Source organism: Bufo gargarizans, unplaced genomic scaffold, assembly GCF_014858855.1.
Source record: "Bufo gargarizans isolate SCDJY-AF-19 unplaced genomic scaffold, ASM1485885v1 fragScaff_scaffold_689_pilon:::fragment_2:::debris, whole genome shotgun sequence".
Taxonomy (NCBI): Eukaryota; Metazoa; Chordata; class Amphibia; order Anura; family Bufonidae; genus Bufo; species Bufo gargarizans.
The window spans coordinates 94,465-111,014 of NW_025334165.1; the positions used below are offsets into that span (position 1 = coordinate 94,465).

Here is a 16,550-nt window from a genome sequence, read left to right on the forward strand (position 1 = left end):
CACTGGGGGCATATTGCTAGGATTTACGTGTTTCTTTTTTTTTTTTTTTTTCTTTTTTCTTTCTGCTCCGCCTCTGCTAGATGCTTAGGATTCTTTCGTTGAGTGTTAGGGTTTTACGTGAGAGAGTAAAGAGATATGCTATCCTTGAGTGGTTGAAGAGGTTCCTGCCAGCCATCATCTGCCTCCAAGAGACACATTTGGATAAAGAATCCCTAGGATGGTTGCAGAAGAGATGGATAATGGAGGGTTACCATTCAGTGTACACTACTTACTCTAGAGGGGTCTCAATTTTGATACACAATAAGATCAGATTTGAGTTTCTGGCAGTAGAGGTGGATGACTATGGCAGGTACCTCTTCTTATATTGCAATATTGAAGGTGTTAAAATGGTAATCGCAAATATATATATTCCACCGCCATATAAACCAGATGTCTTGTATAAATTGCATGGATTTATGCTGAATAGAAAAGAAGCTATGATGATTGCGATAGGTGACTATAATGCGGTAATGGACCCACTCAGGGATAGAACGTCTGGCAGAGGTGGAGGAGCAATAAAGGTGGATTTTTTTAAATTAGCCCAAGAGTTTAATTGGGTGAATGTCTGGCGTCTTCAAAACCCAGATGGAATCATGTACTCCTGCTACTCTAAAACACACCAAACTTGGTCAAGGATTGACATGGTTTTGGGAAATAAAAATCTAATATCTCAAAATGGGATTAAGATAAAGTATTTGCCTATGGCCCTATCAGACCACAGTGCAGTAGTAATCGAATTAAATCTGATAAAAAAAAATACCTTGCCACCATTTAAATTTAACTCCCAGTGGTTAACAATGATTACAGATAAAGAGAACATAATGGAAGAATTAAAAAACTTTTTTCTAGAGAATAACGGCACTGCTAGTAGATTAATTGTATGGGATACTTCTAAGGCATATCTGAGAGGATTGCTCTTTAAAAAGGTGAAATATTGGAAAAAGAGTACTAGAGAATTGAGTAATGCACTAGAAAAAAAAGTTGAGGTAGCAAGAATGACCTATATAGTACATCCTACAGAATACAACAGGAAAATATGGGAGGAACATCAAGAAAAGTTAAAGGCATATCAAATGGAGAGAAGTAGGAAAGAACTACTTTTTCAGGGGATCAGCCTAGCTTCAGAGGGAGAAAAGGTGGGCAAAATTCTGGCAAGTATAGTAAGAAATCAAAGAGGGAAATCATGGATAGGGGCAATTAAAGATAAAACGGGTGAAATAATCACTACGCCGGAAGGAACTAAAGAAGTGTTTCTGGACTATTTCCAGGAACTTTATAAATCTAGGGCACAATATTCAAAACAAGATCTGGACATATACCTAGATAAGATACCTCTTAAAAAGATATCCCAGCCCCAAAAAGAATATTTAGAAAAAGAAATACTGATGGCCGAAATAAAGGAAGTCCTGAGTAAGGTAAAGCCGAATAAGGCACCGGGGGGTGATGGGCTCCCTTTTGAAATATATGAAGCGTTCTCCCAGGTCTTACTACCAGAGTTAAAAACAACATTGAATGAGGCCAAAAGAATGGGGAAGTTACCAGAATCCATGAAAGAGGCAATTATAACTTTAATTCCAAAAAAGGACAAAGAACAACTTGACCCGGGATCCTATAGGCCAATATCTCTCCTAAACACGGACGTTAAAATTTTGGCAAAGATTTTGGCCGAGAGGTTGTCAAAAGTGATTGGGGGAGTTATAAATCCGGATCAGACAGGCTTCATACCGGGGAGAACGATTTATTCAAATATAAGAAGGTTGTTTTTAAATATCGAAGCTAACAAATTACAAGCTGGGGAGAAAGCTGTGCTCTCATTGGACGCCCAAAAAGCATTCGATTGTATAGAATGGGACTACCTATGGGCCGTACTAAAAAGGGTCGGTATAGGTGAGGAATTTATAAGTTGGATTCAGCTAATATACCACAATCCTAGAGCTAGGGTGATGGTGGATGGGAGCTTGTCCCTGCCTCTTGCCCTATATCGGGGCACTAGACAGGGATGCCCTCTCTCACCATTATTATTTGCCATTGCAATCGAGCCGTTAGCATGTATAATAAGAAATGATAGAGAGATTAAAGGTTTTCAATACGAGGGTGGAGAACAAAAACTCTTGATGTATGCGGATGATATTCTTTTGTTTATGTATAACACTAGGGATCAGTTAAATAAGGTGCTTGATATAATAGATAAGTTCGGTTCTTTTTCCGGTTTAAATATTAACTGGGGGAAGTCACATATGTTGATGTTAGGCGACGCACAATTACAGAGTGATTTAAGGGTTCATGTCTTAAAGAAATATGACAACTTTAAATATTTAGGTATACAAATTTCCGGAAATATAGCTGAATATGAAAAATTAAATATACTCCCCTTACTAAAAGAACTTAGGACTAAAATACACATCTGGCGTCGGTTACCGATGTCAATACAGGGCCGTGTAAATCTGATAAAAATGATTCTTCTCCCTAAAATACTTTATGTTCTCCAAAATGCCCCGTTGAGGTTACCGCAGAGTATTTTTTAAGGTACTCGATAGTCTAATGGGGGACTTTCTCTGGAAAGGTGCCATCCCCAGGATAAAAAAAGAAGTGTTGCAGCTCCCAGTAAGCGAGGGTGGTTTAGCTGTTCCAAATTGTTTTTTTTATTATTTAATGGCACAATATGGTCACATAAAAGGTACTTTAAATGGTTTGGTCGGTAGACAAGTCGTAAATAGATTAGGGTGGAAAGAAGAGTTGAATCACTTGGAGGTTTTAGAATCCGGTATGTTGGATAAAAAGAGCACAAGTAATAGAATACTGAATTTATTAAATTATATATGGGTGGAGATTAAAAAAATATTAGAGATTAAAGGGTTTCTGCACTATACACCCATTTGGAAAAACATAAATCTTAAGGAATTAGACACGATTAAGAGCTATATAGACTGGGAAAAAAAAGGGAAAAAATACCTTAGTCAGATATTGGAACAGGGTAAATTGAAAGACTTTAATATAATAGTTGCTGAGTTTGGGATCCCCCAAAAAGATATGTATAAATACTTTCAGCTTAGGAATGCCCTGCGGATAGCCCTTCAAGAGGATAAATATAAAATAGAAAAATCGGATATAATACACAAATTTACTAAAGAGGGGGAAAGAGGTGGCATAACTGCAAGAAGATATAAGATATTGATGGAGAGCAAAAAGAAACGAATTCTAATACTTGCTAGAAAAAAATGGGAGGACGAACTCCAATCCTTTACTGAAGATAAATGGGTAGATGCCCTCAGAAGTTACTCAATGGTTTCCAATAGGGGCTCACATAAGATCTCACTGTTTTTTGTAGTGCATAGGTTGCACCGATCCCCACGGTTATTGAAGATAATGGGTGTGAGAGCCTCGGATGCATGTTCAAAATGTGGGGGAGGGAATGCTGACTTAATACATTGTTTCTGGAGATGCCCAAGGTTGATTAGATATTGGAGGGAAATTTTGGAGACAGTACATTTAATTCTGAAGGTTCATATACCGGAAGACCCGGTGATTTGCATATTAGGGGCAACTAAACATCAGAATTTAAATAGAGATATACGAGTGGTTCTCTGTAAAGTGCTATTTCAAGCTAGGCTCCCTATACTTAAGAAATGGGTGGGGGTAGATCCTCCGATGGTGAGACAATGGAGGAAAATGGTGGATAATTTTATTAAGGAAGAACGATTGATGGAGGTCCACGGGAAAAAAAATATTGAGGATCTTTGGAAAAAATTGATGCTTTAGGGCAGGATTTACCAAATTTTTTTTTTAATTTTTTTTCTTTTCTTTTTGTATACACGTCCCCCTCCCCCCCCCCCCCCCTCTCATAAGGATAAGGGTGGGGGGAGGGTAAAGGCAAAGTAAAGGGAAAAGATTGGGGGTAATGGGGGCGGGGGAGAAAAATAGCATAAAATAATTGTTCAGGAAAAAATGGAAATGTACTTTTGAAGATGTGACTTGAAGATACTTAAATCTATGATGTGATTGGAATGTGTACGTTTCTTTTTGTATAAATGAAAATAAAGATATATTTATAAAAAAAATTAAAAAAAACAAAAGACCCAGAGCCAGAATGTGGGTAGTAGCAGGACTAACCATATCGCCAGACGTAGTAGTAGTAGTAGGCCGCAGTTGTCCCTGCTGCCTTCTGAAAGGTGCAACATTATAGATGGTTCACTCCTCCTCTCAGTCGCAGGATGGCATGGAGGTGACTTCAGAGTCAGACACGTGCCGTGGAGCCAGTGGTCACAGCGTTCTTCCTGATCCTCCTCCTTGCAGTCCAAAGAAGGCTTTCAGTTGAGTCCTCCCAGTCTTAACTGCTTCTTCCTAGTGGGGCACCTTCCTTTTTCCTAAGAAGTGGTAAAAAAAAAATACCACGTCCTATGGCAGATAGTCAAGAAAGTCTCCCTGTTGACGACTTGTGTGAGAGCAGTCAGTGATTGTACTGCCCTGAGTAGGAGGAGGCTGCAGATCCCAGGCATAGATGTGATGGTTGTGGTAGTAGTAGTGGCCCCCATAGCCGCACTATTGGCGTTGGAACAGCAACAGTGACTGTAAGGGAAGAGCAGGAAAGGGGGGCCAAAGAACCCCCCATGATATCCCACAGTCTGAAAAAGGGAGGGTAAGGACTCCAATGACGATTGTGTACTGGAAAGTACCTGGAAGCCGTATCAGGTTGCTGAAGAGGATGCAACAGAGGAGGAGGGTGATGGAGGCAGCAATAAAGAACAGTTGCCACGTACCTCCCAAAGAACAGCCAGGACGACATCTGCTTTGGGATCTGGAGATCTCCCCTCTTGCAGTTTTTCTCTATGCTGCCGGAAGACAAAAGCATTGGCTTGTGCAAGCTGTGCAAGAGCAAAATAAAACATGGGCAGGCAAACACAGTAGTAGCCACCACAGCTGTATTAATCCACATGAAGCAGCAGTTCCTTCCTTCTCCCGGTCCAGTTTACAGCAGCCAGGTTGCATCCACGAGCAGTACGGTGTCTTTCACATCATCATTATCCCACTCAGACTCCTCCACTCCCTCGTCAGCCATTGAAACATAATGTGGGGCCAGGAAACAACTCTTCGCGCCCAGCATACATCTGTGTGCAAGCTGCCAAGTTGCTGGTGGTGCAGTTGCTGCCGTACCATTTAGTCAAGTCTGCTGCCTTTAGAGAGCTTAAGCGTGCGCCCAGCATCTCTGGAAGATTCCTAGCCGGCATTATTTCTCCCAAAAAGTCACAACGTGGGTCACTCCCTGCAATTCGCAATGTGCAGCAAGGTTCATGCCACAGTGCACACCTGGAGCAGCTCTTACAGGCAGGGACAGCACATCCTTTCACAGTCCACTGGGTCAATGTTTTTTCTGGCAGCAGCGAGGCAGCACCCTGGCAACGATACCAGGTCCTTTTGACCCCCCCACGATTATGTCAGTCTAGTTCCCACACCAGGCACTTATCTGCCATCATAGACATGTTCCCGTCCCCAACAGTAGTTGGGCAGAGGGTTGCTCGCACTACCCCTCCTTCCTATCACCTGTGACAGGTCAATCGTTATCATGTTGTGTTGGAGCTGAATGTCCTGGAAGAGAGTAGCCCCACTGGCGAGCAGTTGCTAGAGTACATCACGCAGCAAACATCCTGCTGGCTTTCACCCCACTGACTCCAACTGGGCAAGGTGGTCAGCAACATTGGGTGCAACATCGTGGCCACCGCTAACCTGGGTGAAATAACACATGCTCCCTGCATGGTGCATGCCTTCAATCTAGTGATGCAACATTTTATAAATATGTACACTGGCTTGCGCAAGGTGCTGGCAAAGTCCAGAAGACTGTCCAATCCTTTTAGCCATTCTTATGTGGCGAGGAACGCTCACCTACAGGGAGTGCAGAATTATTAGGCAAATGAGTATTTTGACCACATCATCCTCTTTATGCATGTTGTCTTACTCCAAGCTGTATAGGCTCGAAAGCCTACTACCAATTAAGCATATTAGGTGATGTGCATCTCTGTAATGAGAAGGGGTGTGGTCTAATGACATCAACACCCTATATCAGGTGTGCATAATTATTAGGCAACTTCCTTTTCTTTGGCAAAATGGGTCAAAAGAAGGACTTGACAGGCTCAGAAAAGTCAAAAATAGTGAGATATCTTGCAGAGGGATGCAGCACTCCTAAAATTGCAAAGCTTCTGAAGCGTGATCATCGAACAATCATTCAAAATAGTCAACAGGGTCGCAAGAAGCGTGTGGAAAAACCAAGGCGCAAAATAACTGCCCATGAACTGAGAAAAGTCAAGCGTGCAGCTGCCAAGATGCCACTTGCCACCAGTTTGGCCATATTTCAGAGCTGCAACATCACTGGAGTGCCCAAAAGCACAAGGTGTGCAATACTCAGAGACATGGCCAAGGTAAGAAAGGCTGAAAGACGACCACCACTGAACAAGACACACAAGCTGAAACGTCAAGACTGGGCCAAGAAATATCTCAAGACTGATTTTTCTAAGGTTTTATGGACTGATGAAATGAGAGTGAGTCTTGATGGGCCAGATGGATGGGCCCGTGGCTGGATTGGTAAAGGGCAGAGAGCTCCAGTCCGACTCAGACGCCAGCAAGGTGGAGGTGGAGTACTGGTTTGGGCTGGTATCAAAGATGAGCTTGTGGGGCCTTTTCGGGTTGAGGATGGAGTCAAGCTCAACTCCCAGTCCTACTGCCAGTTTCTGGAAGACACCTTCTTCAAGCAATGGTACAGGAAGAAGTCTGCAAGGTAAGAAAAACATGATTTTCATGCAGGACAATGCTCCATCACACGCGTCCAAGTACTCCACAGCGTGGCTGGCAAGAAAGGGTATAAAAGAAGAAAATCTAATGACATGGCCTCCTTGTTCACCTGATCTGAACCCCATTGAGAACCTGTGGTCCATCATCAAATGTGAGATTTACAAGGAGGGAAAACAGTACACCTCTCTGAACAGTGTCTGGGAGGCTGTGGTTGCTGCTGCACGCAATGTTGATGGTGAACAGATCAAAACACTGACAGAATCCATGGATGGCAGGCTTTTGAGTGTCCTTGCAAAGAAAGGTAGCTATATTGGTCACTGATTTGTTTTTGTTTTGTTTTTGAATGTCAGAAATGTATATTTGTGAATGTTGAGATGCTATATTGGCTTCACTGGTAAAAATAAATAATTGAAATGGGTATATATTTATTTTTTGTTAAGTTGCCTAATAATTATGCACAGTAATAGTCACCTGCACACACAGATATCCCCCCTAAAATAGCTAAAACTAAAAACAAACTAAAAACTACTTCCAAAAATATTCAGCTTTGATATTAATGAGTTTTTTGGGTTCATTGAGAACCTGGTTGTTGTTCAATAATAAAATTAATCCTCAAAAATACAACTTGCCTAATAATTCTGCACTCCCTGTAGACCTGCAGCGACAGAATGGCCTGCCTCTACACCGCTTGATCTGCAATGTGCCAACTCGCTGGAATTCAACATTGCACATGCTCGAACGTCTGTACAAGCAGCAGAAAGCCGTGAATGATTTTGTCATGCACCAGACAGCCTTGGCAGCAGTGGGCATGTGTTGCTTTGAGGTCAGACAGTGGCCACAAACATCCCTTAGAACATCCCATCTTAGAACAAACGCTGACGCTTATGCAGCAGGAGACCATGGCGGAAGAATAGCAGCTGACGCATCTTGCTATCTGCTCTGTAGATGTTGGGGACACACAAAAGGAATCTGTCATGGAGGAGGAGTATGACAAAGATGGGGATGAGGAAGATGAGGATGAAAAGCTGCCACTGCAAGAGGAGGAGGTTGAGGAGCAAGAGGACGATCATGAGGATGACACTTTCCAAGACACCCAATCGTCTCAGTGGAGGGTGGAGCAGGAAAGAAGCGGCTCCTCTGGCACACTGGCCAGAATGGCGTTCTGTATGCTGGCTTGCTTACGCAGTGACAGACATATCATTGACATCAAGCAGTCTGATGATTACTGGATGGTCATGCTTTTAGACTCTCGCTACCAAGGTAAAATAGGGAAATGTTTTCCTCTGGTAGAAAGGGAGAACAAATTACGTTATTACCAGGAAACACTGTGTACGCAGCTTATGGCAAGCAGAAGCCTTCCACCAGGGTGTCTGAAAAGGAGGCCCCTCTCCGCCCCCCGCAGAGTTGTCCCCCTCTTGCCACCCCAAGAAGCAGAAGCCACAGCATCAGCAGCCATTTCAGTCTCCTCAATATCATGGAGAATTTTTTTTCATGTTCCACACCAAACAGAGGCCAGTCAGCACACCAACAGCTTCCGCCTCAATGCCCAGGTTCACGCCTACCTAAACTATGGCTAGTCTCTATCGCATACCCAGTTCCCTGACCTTATGGATTTCTGGGTAGGCAAACTGGAACAGTGGCCTGAACTGGCACAGCACACTATTTTCTTTCTTGTCCAGCCTCCAGTGTCATCTTTTTAGCAAGGTTGGGGGGGGGGGGGTGACAACCAAATGGACCAAGTTGTCCTCCACCAGTGTCCAGTGGGAGGATTTTCACACTCCTCTGGCTGACTCTGATGTAAAGACCTCGCCCACCTCTACTTGCTGGTGGTGCCCCATTTTGCCACTGTTGCTGTCTGCCTGCTACTTTAACATTCTGTACGACTGCTTCTGCAGCCTGCATCATACCACTAATGCCTGAGGGTCAGTTTCCATGTACTCACTCCAGACAGGTGAAATGTTAAAATTGTTCTTGCGGGGGGTGGGTGTTGGGTTTGATTGGGGAGGGGGGTTAAATTTCATGACGCGGCATATGTACGAGATTCCTGTATTATTACAGAAATGTGATAATGTGATCAATAGACCTCTCTATGCTGCCGGTACCCCATCTTGCCACAGTTGCTGTCTGCCTGCCTGCCTACCTACCATCACGTTCTGCAGCCTGCATCATGCCACTAATGCCACTTTTTTTTTTCCATAACACTGTGTTTATTTATACATCATCTGCCCCCGATAAAGGATCATTTTTGGAAGCTTTGGAATATGAAAACGCATGAGACATGTAACTGCTCGGTGGGTTTTCTAAACATGTTGTAAGTTAATACCATAAAATGTGCGTTTATCCACTCAGACATCATTTACTATTGCTGCCCCGTAGGCATAAAATATGGCCACTAGGCCTAAAATATGTCAACACTTCCTTTTCTTTTTGAGCAGTCACATGGGCCATAGACACGGTGGAGAGGAGGGGACCTCAATGATTTCTGTGGGAGAGTTTTCTAGACATGTTCTGTGACCTGTGCAGAGGTTCGGAGGAAGCAGATGAGCTGTGATATCTCCTAATGTGAATTGTGAATCCTAGGTTATCTGTATAGAGATGATATCTGTCATTGTAATCCTGCCTGGGATGAAAAGCAGATGACTGCTGAAAAGTTACCTGTACAAAACAGGAAGTCTTAGCATATTATTGGGCCTAGTGGCCACTGCATAAACTTTTTTTGATCATTTTTGAATATAGCCAATGACATGGAAAATGAAACCCCAAAAATCACCCAAAATTCAAAAATAATATGTTTATTGTAAAAATGGGATATAAACAATAGTTCCTCTTCTGAGGACACATTCCCTTTAAACCTGTGCTGTGTATATACCATGGTGCAAACATTAAAGGGGTTTTCCAGTAATAGTGATGGCCTATCCTTAGGATAGACCGTTGATGCCTGATCGGTGACCACACCTCTGCCGATCAGTTGTTCTGCAGTAGCTGTGGTGCTGGAAATACACGGTTCTGTCCATTTCTGTAGTGGAAAAAGCTGGTTACTGGTGTAATTTAGATCAGCATGGTGTGAGGCATCAGACCCTTTCGATCAGATATTGATGGCCTAGTCTGAAGATAGACCATCAATATTAAGGAACCGGAAAACCCCTATTAGCACCCGCACCACCTGCCATACTGTATGTACTGTATTCGGCAGGCAGTCATCAAGCAGTTTAAAGAGCATACCTATATTGAGTTGTGCCTCAAGAGGGTGGGATATCACACAGCGATTTAGAAAACACCAAAGAAAAAATCCCTGTGTCATGCTCCTCCGCCTCAGTGCCTCCATTTTCACCCATTTCGACCTTAAACAGTCGAGTCCCAGGGCACAATGGCACCCTAAAAGGACAAGACGTGGCTGTATTCAGGCCAAACATCCCTCAGCCCTTTAAGTTGTATAAAAATCTAATTGTGGTTTTCAGCTAAAGGAGTTTTCTGAGAGTGGATGGGGAGAAAGCTGCCCATGTGCTCATCCCTCCATTCCAGTCTATGGGATTTACCGAATCAGTCTATTATCTTGCTCTTGTGGTCAGTAATGTCTCAGATGGGAAAACCAAGGTGCACATGTGATGTTGCTTAGATGGTGAGCATTTTTCAACTCTTTTTTGATGAATTGTTTATCTACAGACTTACATCAGGAAGAACATCGGAGAAGAAAGCGGTCAGCACTCTCTCAAAGGAAAGCCAAGAAAGGTATTTGACTAACATGTGGTGTTGCTTTCATCCATGGTTCACAAAGACTTTGAGTAACACCAGCAGCAGGCTAGTCATGGTGTATTGTTGGGGTGTAGTATCATAGGAGGGAAAGAGGGCAAACGGTGCACTATGAACATACAAAAATAATAATCAAGCGCTTAACACCACATCAAAGCTAGCCACCCAACACAGGAGGTTCTGGTAACAACATCCCCTTTTCATGACTTGGGGGGGAGGGGGTGTAGACCACATCCCTGTACAGCTTCTCACAATGCATTAAAATGGGTGGAAACTCAACCTGGAATGGGTCACCTTTCTCCAGGGGCTCCATAGCAGATGTGGCCTCACTTGAAGCTCCTGGGCTCCAATTCAACAAGGCTCCCCACCTTCTATGTGGCATTTACAATATCAATGTGCAATTAGGAGGGTTCTTCCCCCTTATGCTGCACCCCTGTTCAGGGCTAATTCAAATTTCTCTGCTGGCTGAAGTAAAAATGTAAATGTCACCCCACTAAAATAAAAATTAAAGGTAGGAAAGCCAAGTAGCCAACCGTTTAATCAATCCATCACTACTTGTAAATCTAAACCAAAATTTAAGAAGGTCTCAAAAGATCAATGCATATGCACTCAATCCACCCACACACACACCAGTCCTACTGCTAAAGACATATTTCCATGAATATTACATTCAATGCTGCAAAACCTACAAGAGAATCCAGCACCACATACCAATTAAATCCAGTGAGCTCTCTCTTCTCCATTTGCCCCAGACCTTTATGGCAACCTCTTTTAGCCAGGTCTTGTCTCTGCAGAGTTTGTCACACAGACATCTTAAGTTTCTTAGTTTTCCATCGTTGCCCCCTCTGAGTGCCCCAAAAATGTTATCCTGATGGTACTCCAGTACTGTGCCCACTATGCTCCCCAATGTCACTAAATACTATATTGCAGAAATAATAGTGCCATACAGATTGTCCCCTCATAGTAATAGTGCTCCCAAAGTCCCATCAATAGTAATATTGCTCTCCCAGAGTGCCCTCATTATTAACAGTGTCCCCTACTGTGATAATGCTCCCTTAGAGTACCTCCATTAGTAGTGGTTCCCTCCATGTTGTGCCCAATAATAATAATGCATCCCTACAGTACCTTCCTTAATAATAATGTATTTATAGCGCTTCCAGAAGTAATATGCCCACTAGAAGTAATAAGACCCTCTATAAGGCACCACTAAGGAGCCCACAGTGCCTCTTTGTAGTGGACTCAGTAAAATACTCACCTGACTCCTGCTTCATGTAGATAACATGCCTACGTGCCTGAGTCCCGATGCAGGAAGTCACACTGATATCATTGTTTCAAGAGTACCTGCAACGTTGTACTGCCTGCTTGCCTGCATAGCTTCAGGTCTAGTGGCTTATGAGAGTAAACAGCCGGGACAAGAGTCATCAGCTTCCGTACCTCTCTGCAACTGCAGTACACAGCCCTGCAGGGTGAAGCGAATTGTGAGGTCACAGGGGTAGTTGCTAACCGAGGGTGGTTATAGTACTCACAGTCTTTTATATACCCTGGGCAGACGTACAGCAGTGATGGAGAGGCTGGCACAGGGGACCTCTGGGGCACCATGGTAGGTGAGGTGCCCTGGATGTTGCAGATTTTTTATGTGCCGGTGGCAAGATCCCTTTAAGTTCGTGACGCCAGTGCCGGTAACGGTGGCACACCGATTTATTGTAGGAATAATTGATGAACACAATGTTGCAGTGAACCAAAACTTCCTTTACTGAAACAGTTCAACTATTTACAGTTCTTTAGTTGGTTCCATACATCAAAGGTTGAATACAGGCAGGCTTTACATCAATTGGCAGGCACAATGTTCTTGCAAGATACTCAGAGGGTTAAACACTTACAGATCAGGCTGCACTTTTCCTCAGAATCCTGTCTGTCTTTATCCCAAGGCCCGTATGCCCTATTGCTGGCTTTATCCTTGGTTAGGGAAAACTTCCTCAGGTATATGTCTCCTTGCTTTAAATAGACACTTCTGCCCTTCAGCTCTCTGGTTTGGCTGGAATACCTTTTTGCTCTGCACTGCACTTGGTAGGAACTTGGTTTTCTCTCAGGAGGCAAACCCTTCTCCTGGTGGCAAACTAGAAGCCTGGGCTATCTAGCTGCATGTCAGAAGCTCCACTTCAGCTCCTCTCAGGCTAAAGTACACACTCTCTTCTGACTCTACACTCCCTTCCCTGCACAGGACCTGACTATATATATATATTAGGGGTTCTCTAGCTCCCTCTACTGTCTAGGAGGAGGAACTACACCCTAACAGGCCTGATACACAGATAAACAGGGAAAAATACACATAAAAGCATTATATAAAATACAGTGACCCTGTCCCGCAGGAGGTGGAAACAACGTGGCCCAATTGACCCTTGCGTAGTGCCCACATTTACCTAGTGGAAAACTACACAACTATTCAACTGCCACCACCTCAGAGAAATTTCAGCAGCCACCTGAGGCGAGATGTTCATCTTGCCTCATGGCAGATGCAGCCCTACCCCTACTCTATGTACCCACCTGGTGACAAATCATCGTTAAAATGTCTTTCCTCTTTTATGTCACCAGCGCTTGAATATACAGATATGTACCTAAGGAAGTGCTGTCAAGATGGAATGATGGAAAACCCCATGGGCTACACATGCAATAAGCGTTATGAGTTTGTCTTAGAGGTTGGGGAATGTTCCAAGGTCTTCTTGGAATGCTGCAAGTTCATCTTTGAACGCCAAACGATCAGAAGAAAATTCCAAAGGCTGCCTATGAAAGAAATGACGGTTTGTAAGTATGACAATCTAAATAATGATGTATTCCATAGTGCCGTGTACAGGAAACATGTATACAAGTGTCTTTAGACCATGTATGGATTACTGTGTACAATTTTAGGCACCCGTGTGTAGGAAGGTCTTTATACTTGTAAGAGCAGTCACGCTATGGTACTGTGCCACAGGATGTTGCCCAAAATTTTTTTTTTTACTGGGCTCTGGATGAAATTCTTGTAAGACATAATTGAGGCCAAAATTAGGGCATAGCAATGGGGAAAATGCCCCAGGACCACCACATCAAGCTGTCTACTCTTGCGGGTCTTCTTCAATTTCTAGCATAGTAATGGTTGCTGTATTATATCAGCACGGGGTATTGTTTGGCACTATCATGTGGGCACTATGTTTGTTGCATTTCTTTGCCTTGAGGTGTCTCGATACAGTCCTTACATAACATTACTGAGTATTTCTGGTAGTTTCTGGGTCTTTGATTCGGGGATTTATTCTAAGTATGATGTTACGTATTGGAAAGGACAATTTGCATCTACTTGTAGGGCTTTTTGTCTTCCTCTGAATGAAAACCGCAGTGAAGTAGGCTGCATGAACTCCATTATATTATATTGATCTTTCCCCGAGTACATGTCAACAAATGTCCCTATTTTATGACTCAAACAGTGATGGCTGGTTTCATATGTAGCAAGCTACTGTTTTTGGAAACCCATTGCATTGTCTCTCTTGTCGACGGTCTTCCTCGTGGGATACTGTAATATTAGTTTTCAACTAAGGCATTTGTGAGCACACATGTGAGACAATAACAATACCATGAGGCTCCACGGGCATGAGAAAAAACAAAGGACAAAAGAGGGGTACAGTCCATCTGGGATATTTTTTTTTTTTTTATGGGTCAAGAGCCCAACCCAGGCTGCAACATTATTGTACCTTGTTCATCCTTTTCTAATGTTCTACTTTGATCTCTGAGATCTTGTTCTATTCTATCTTTGACCTCTTGTAGTTCGCCCTTCCAACACAGCTACGTCAGATGACGTAGAAGATGATTTATATGAAAAGATGGAAAATTTCAATTCACGCAGTATTTTTTATGAGAGCTGGCTGTGGAAAGTAGAGACTCTCCCCATGAAAGCAGATTCGAATGGGTAAGTGTACACCTTACAATTGTAGTATAATATGTACTGTGTGGCGCCAGCTTCGTTCAATATCATTCTAGTCCCTTCCATTCCCATGCTGACACTGACCAAGGTAAATGGTGCAGTGGTGCATGAGCCGCAACCATCCAGTTGCCAAAATTAGCTATCCTTCAACTTGCGATTGACACAGATAAGAAGATGAAAGGTCATGGACACTGGGGAGATGCCAGGACCTCTGGGCTTGGAGCGCTCATGGTACTGGTGGGAGACATTCCCTTTTTTTAACTTAAATTGTAACTCAAGAGCCCACATACACCCGGAGTAAGCCCTAACTGATACCATAGAATGAAAGAGACAGATGACCTTTAGGCACTAAGATCCTGGGTCAATAGACTTGAGAGTTATTGACCTATAGATTTTAGATTACTGGCAGGTCTAACCACAATTGGTTGGATTTGCCAACTAATATCTTATGACTATGGTCAACTGAAGTCATTGTGATATGGTCCAGTCCTTCCTCTGAGCTCAATTAGTCTTCTCTGTTTTATCTCTCACAGGCTTTCATCAAAGGTCTTTGATGCCAATTTACCAGAGTCAATCACCACCTGGCAATTTTTGGCCATCGGTATTTCTCCCAAATCAGGTAATGTTCTCCAGACAGTGGAGGCAGTGAAGCATCCTTTTCCTTGCCCATAGCCTCTGGTGACCTTATTATCTATGGAACGTATGAAAACCTCTGCCTACAGCAAAAGTAGGCAAAAGAGTCTATAAAAAGTTGAAAGAATTGAACATTATTTACCTCACATTATCCTCCTAGTCAACCAATATTTGTAGGACTCTGTTGTCCCTCTGACCCTGAGATTAAGGGTATCTTTTGTTATACTCATTAGGGATTGTCCCAGCATCCAACAGATGCCCACCTTATTTGATACCTTCCTCTATAAGCAGCCCCATTATTATACATCAGATACTAGAGATGCTTTATATTAACATTGAGGTGTTGACATGGGTCCGATTTAGAGTACCCATTTTCCAGAGTGGATATAGAGCTTCTTTGCTCTGGAGGACCTTGCACATCCATGCATCATGCAAACAGGACACAGATTTTATTGGAAATCAAGTAATGTTCTACCTCCCCTGTGGCAGCGCTGCAGGGAAATTGAACACCAGCTGCTGGATTCATCCACAGATTGCAGCAAATCACTGAGGGTTATCGAAGTGCCCACATAATTAGATGTGAGTTAGTAGAGATACCCTAAAGGAGTCAACATCATTAGAAGTTGATTAATAGAGGTAGCACTATAACGAGACCATGAAGTCTTCATGTTGGATAAGGTGTCAACATTATTGAATACACACCCAGAAGATGTGTCCACATCATTGTAAATCTACTGTAGAGGCACCAACACATTCTCATAGGTCCTCATTACCATGGAAGAGAAATTAATAGGCAGTATTAAACATGGACAGGTATATGGCTGTAGAATTCTGAATGATGGTCTATGGAAACATGACTATATGTATCCAGATGGTTAAATAACTCCAACATATGACAAGTCCATGCTTACATGGTTAGTTGATGAATTGTTTGTTGGCCCACAGGAATCTGTGTTGCGAAACCCTATGAAATGCTGGTTAGGAAAGACTTCTTCATCGATCTTCGGCTTCCATATTCAGTGGTCCGAAATGAGCAAGTGGAGATCCGAGCCATCCTGTACAGTTATGTGTCTGAAAAAATTGAGGTAATGTTCTGTGGATTGGATGACACTAGACGTTAGGTCTGCCACTCATATGGGTCATTCTCTGGGGAACCCCAGTTTTTCAGATGCAACGAGCTGGTTGGCTATTTCTTCAAGCACCGTCTTCTTAATGAAGCCCCAACCTTATCCCCCATTTTTTCCTAATGTTTAGTAGGGCCTGCTTTTCACCATTGTCATTCTTGTAGCAATAACTTCTTGCCCCAGTTGGTATTAAGCCAGGGAACCCCTTCTCAAAAGGTAAACCAGAAAAACAGCCTGAACCTTTCCATAGATTTGCTCAGTACATTTGCAGG

At 43.0% G+C, this 16,550-nt stretch overlaps 1 protein-coding gene across 1 annotated transcript in view; it reads left to right on the forward strand.

The window, feature by feature from the left end:
- LOC122922745 (complement C3-like) overlaps positions 1-16,550 on the forward strand; it is a 76,398-nt gene that overhangs the window by 23,602 nt on the left and 36,246 nt on the right. The window contains exons 16-20 of the mRNA XM_044273454.1: positions 10,483-10,548; positions 13,162-13,371; positions 14,365-14,506; positions 15,055-15,140; positions 16,100-16,239. Coding sequence (XP_044129389.1) covers positions 10,483-10,548; positions 13,162-13,371; positions 14,365-14,506; positions 15,055-15,140; positions 16,100-16,239 — 644 coding nt within the window. The remainder of the gene's footprint in view (positions 1-10,482; positions 10,549-13,161; positions 13,372-14,364; positions 14,507-15,054; positions 15,141-16,099; positions 16,240-16,550) is intronic.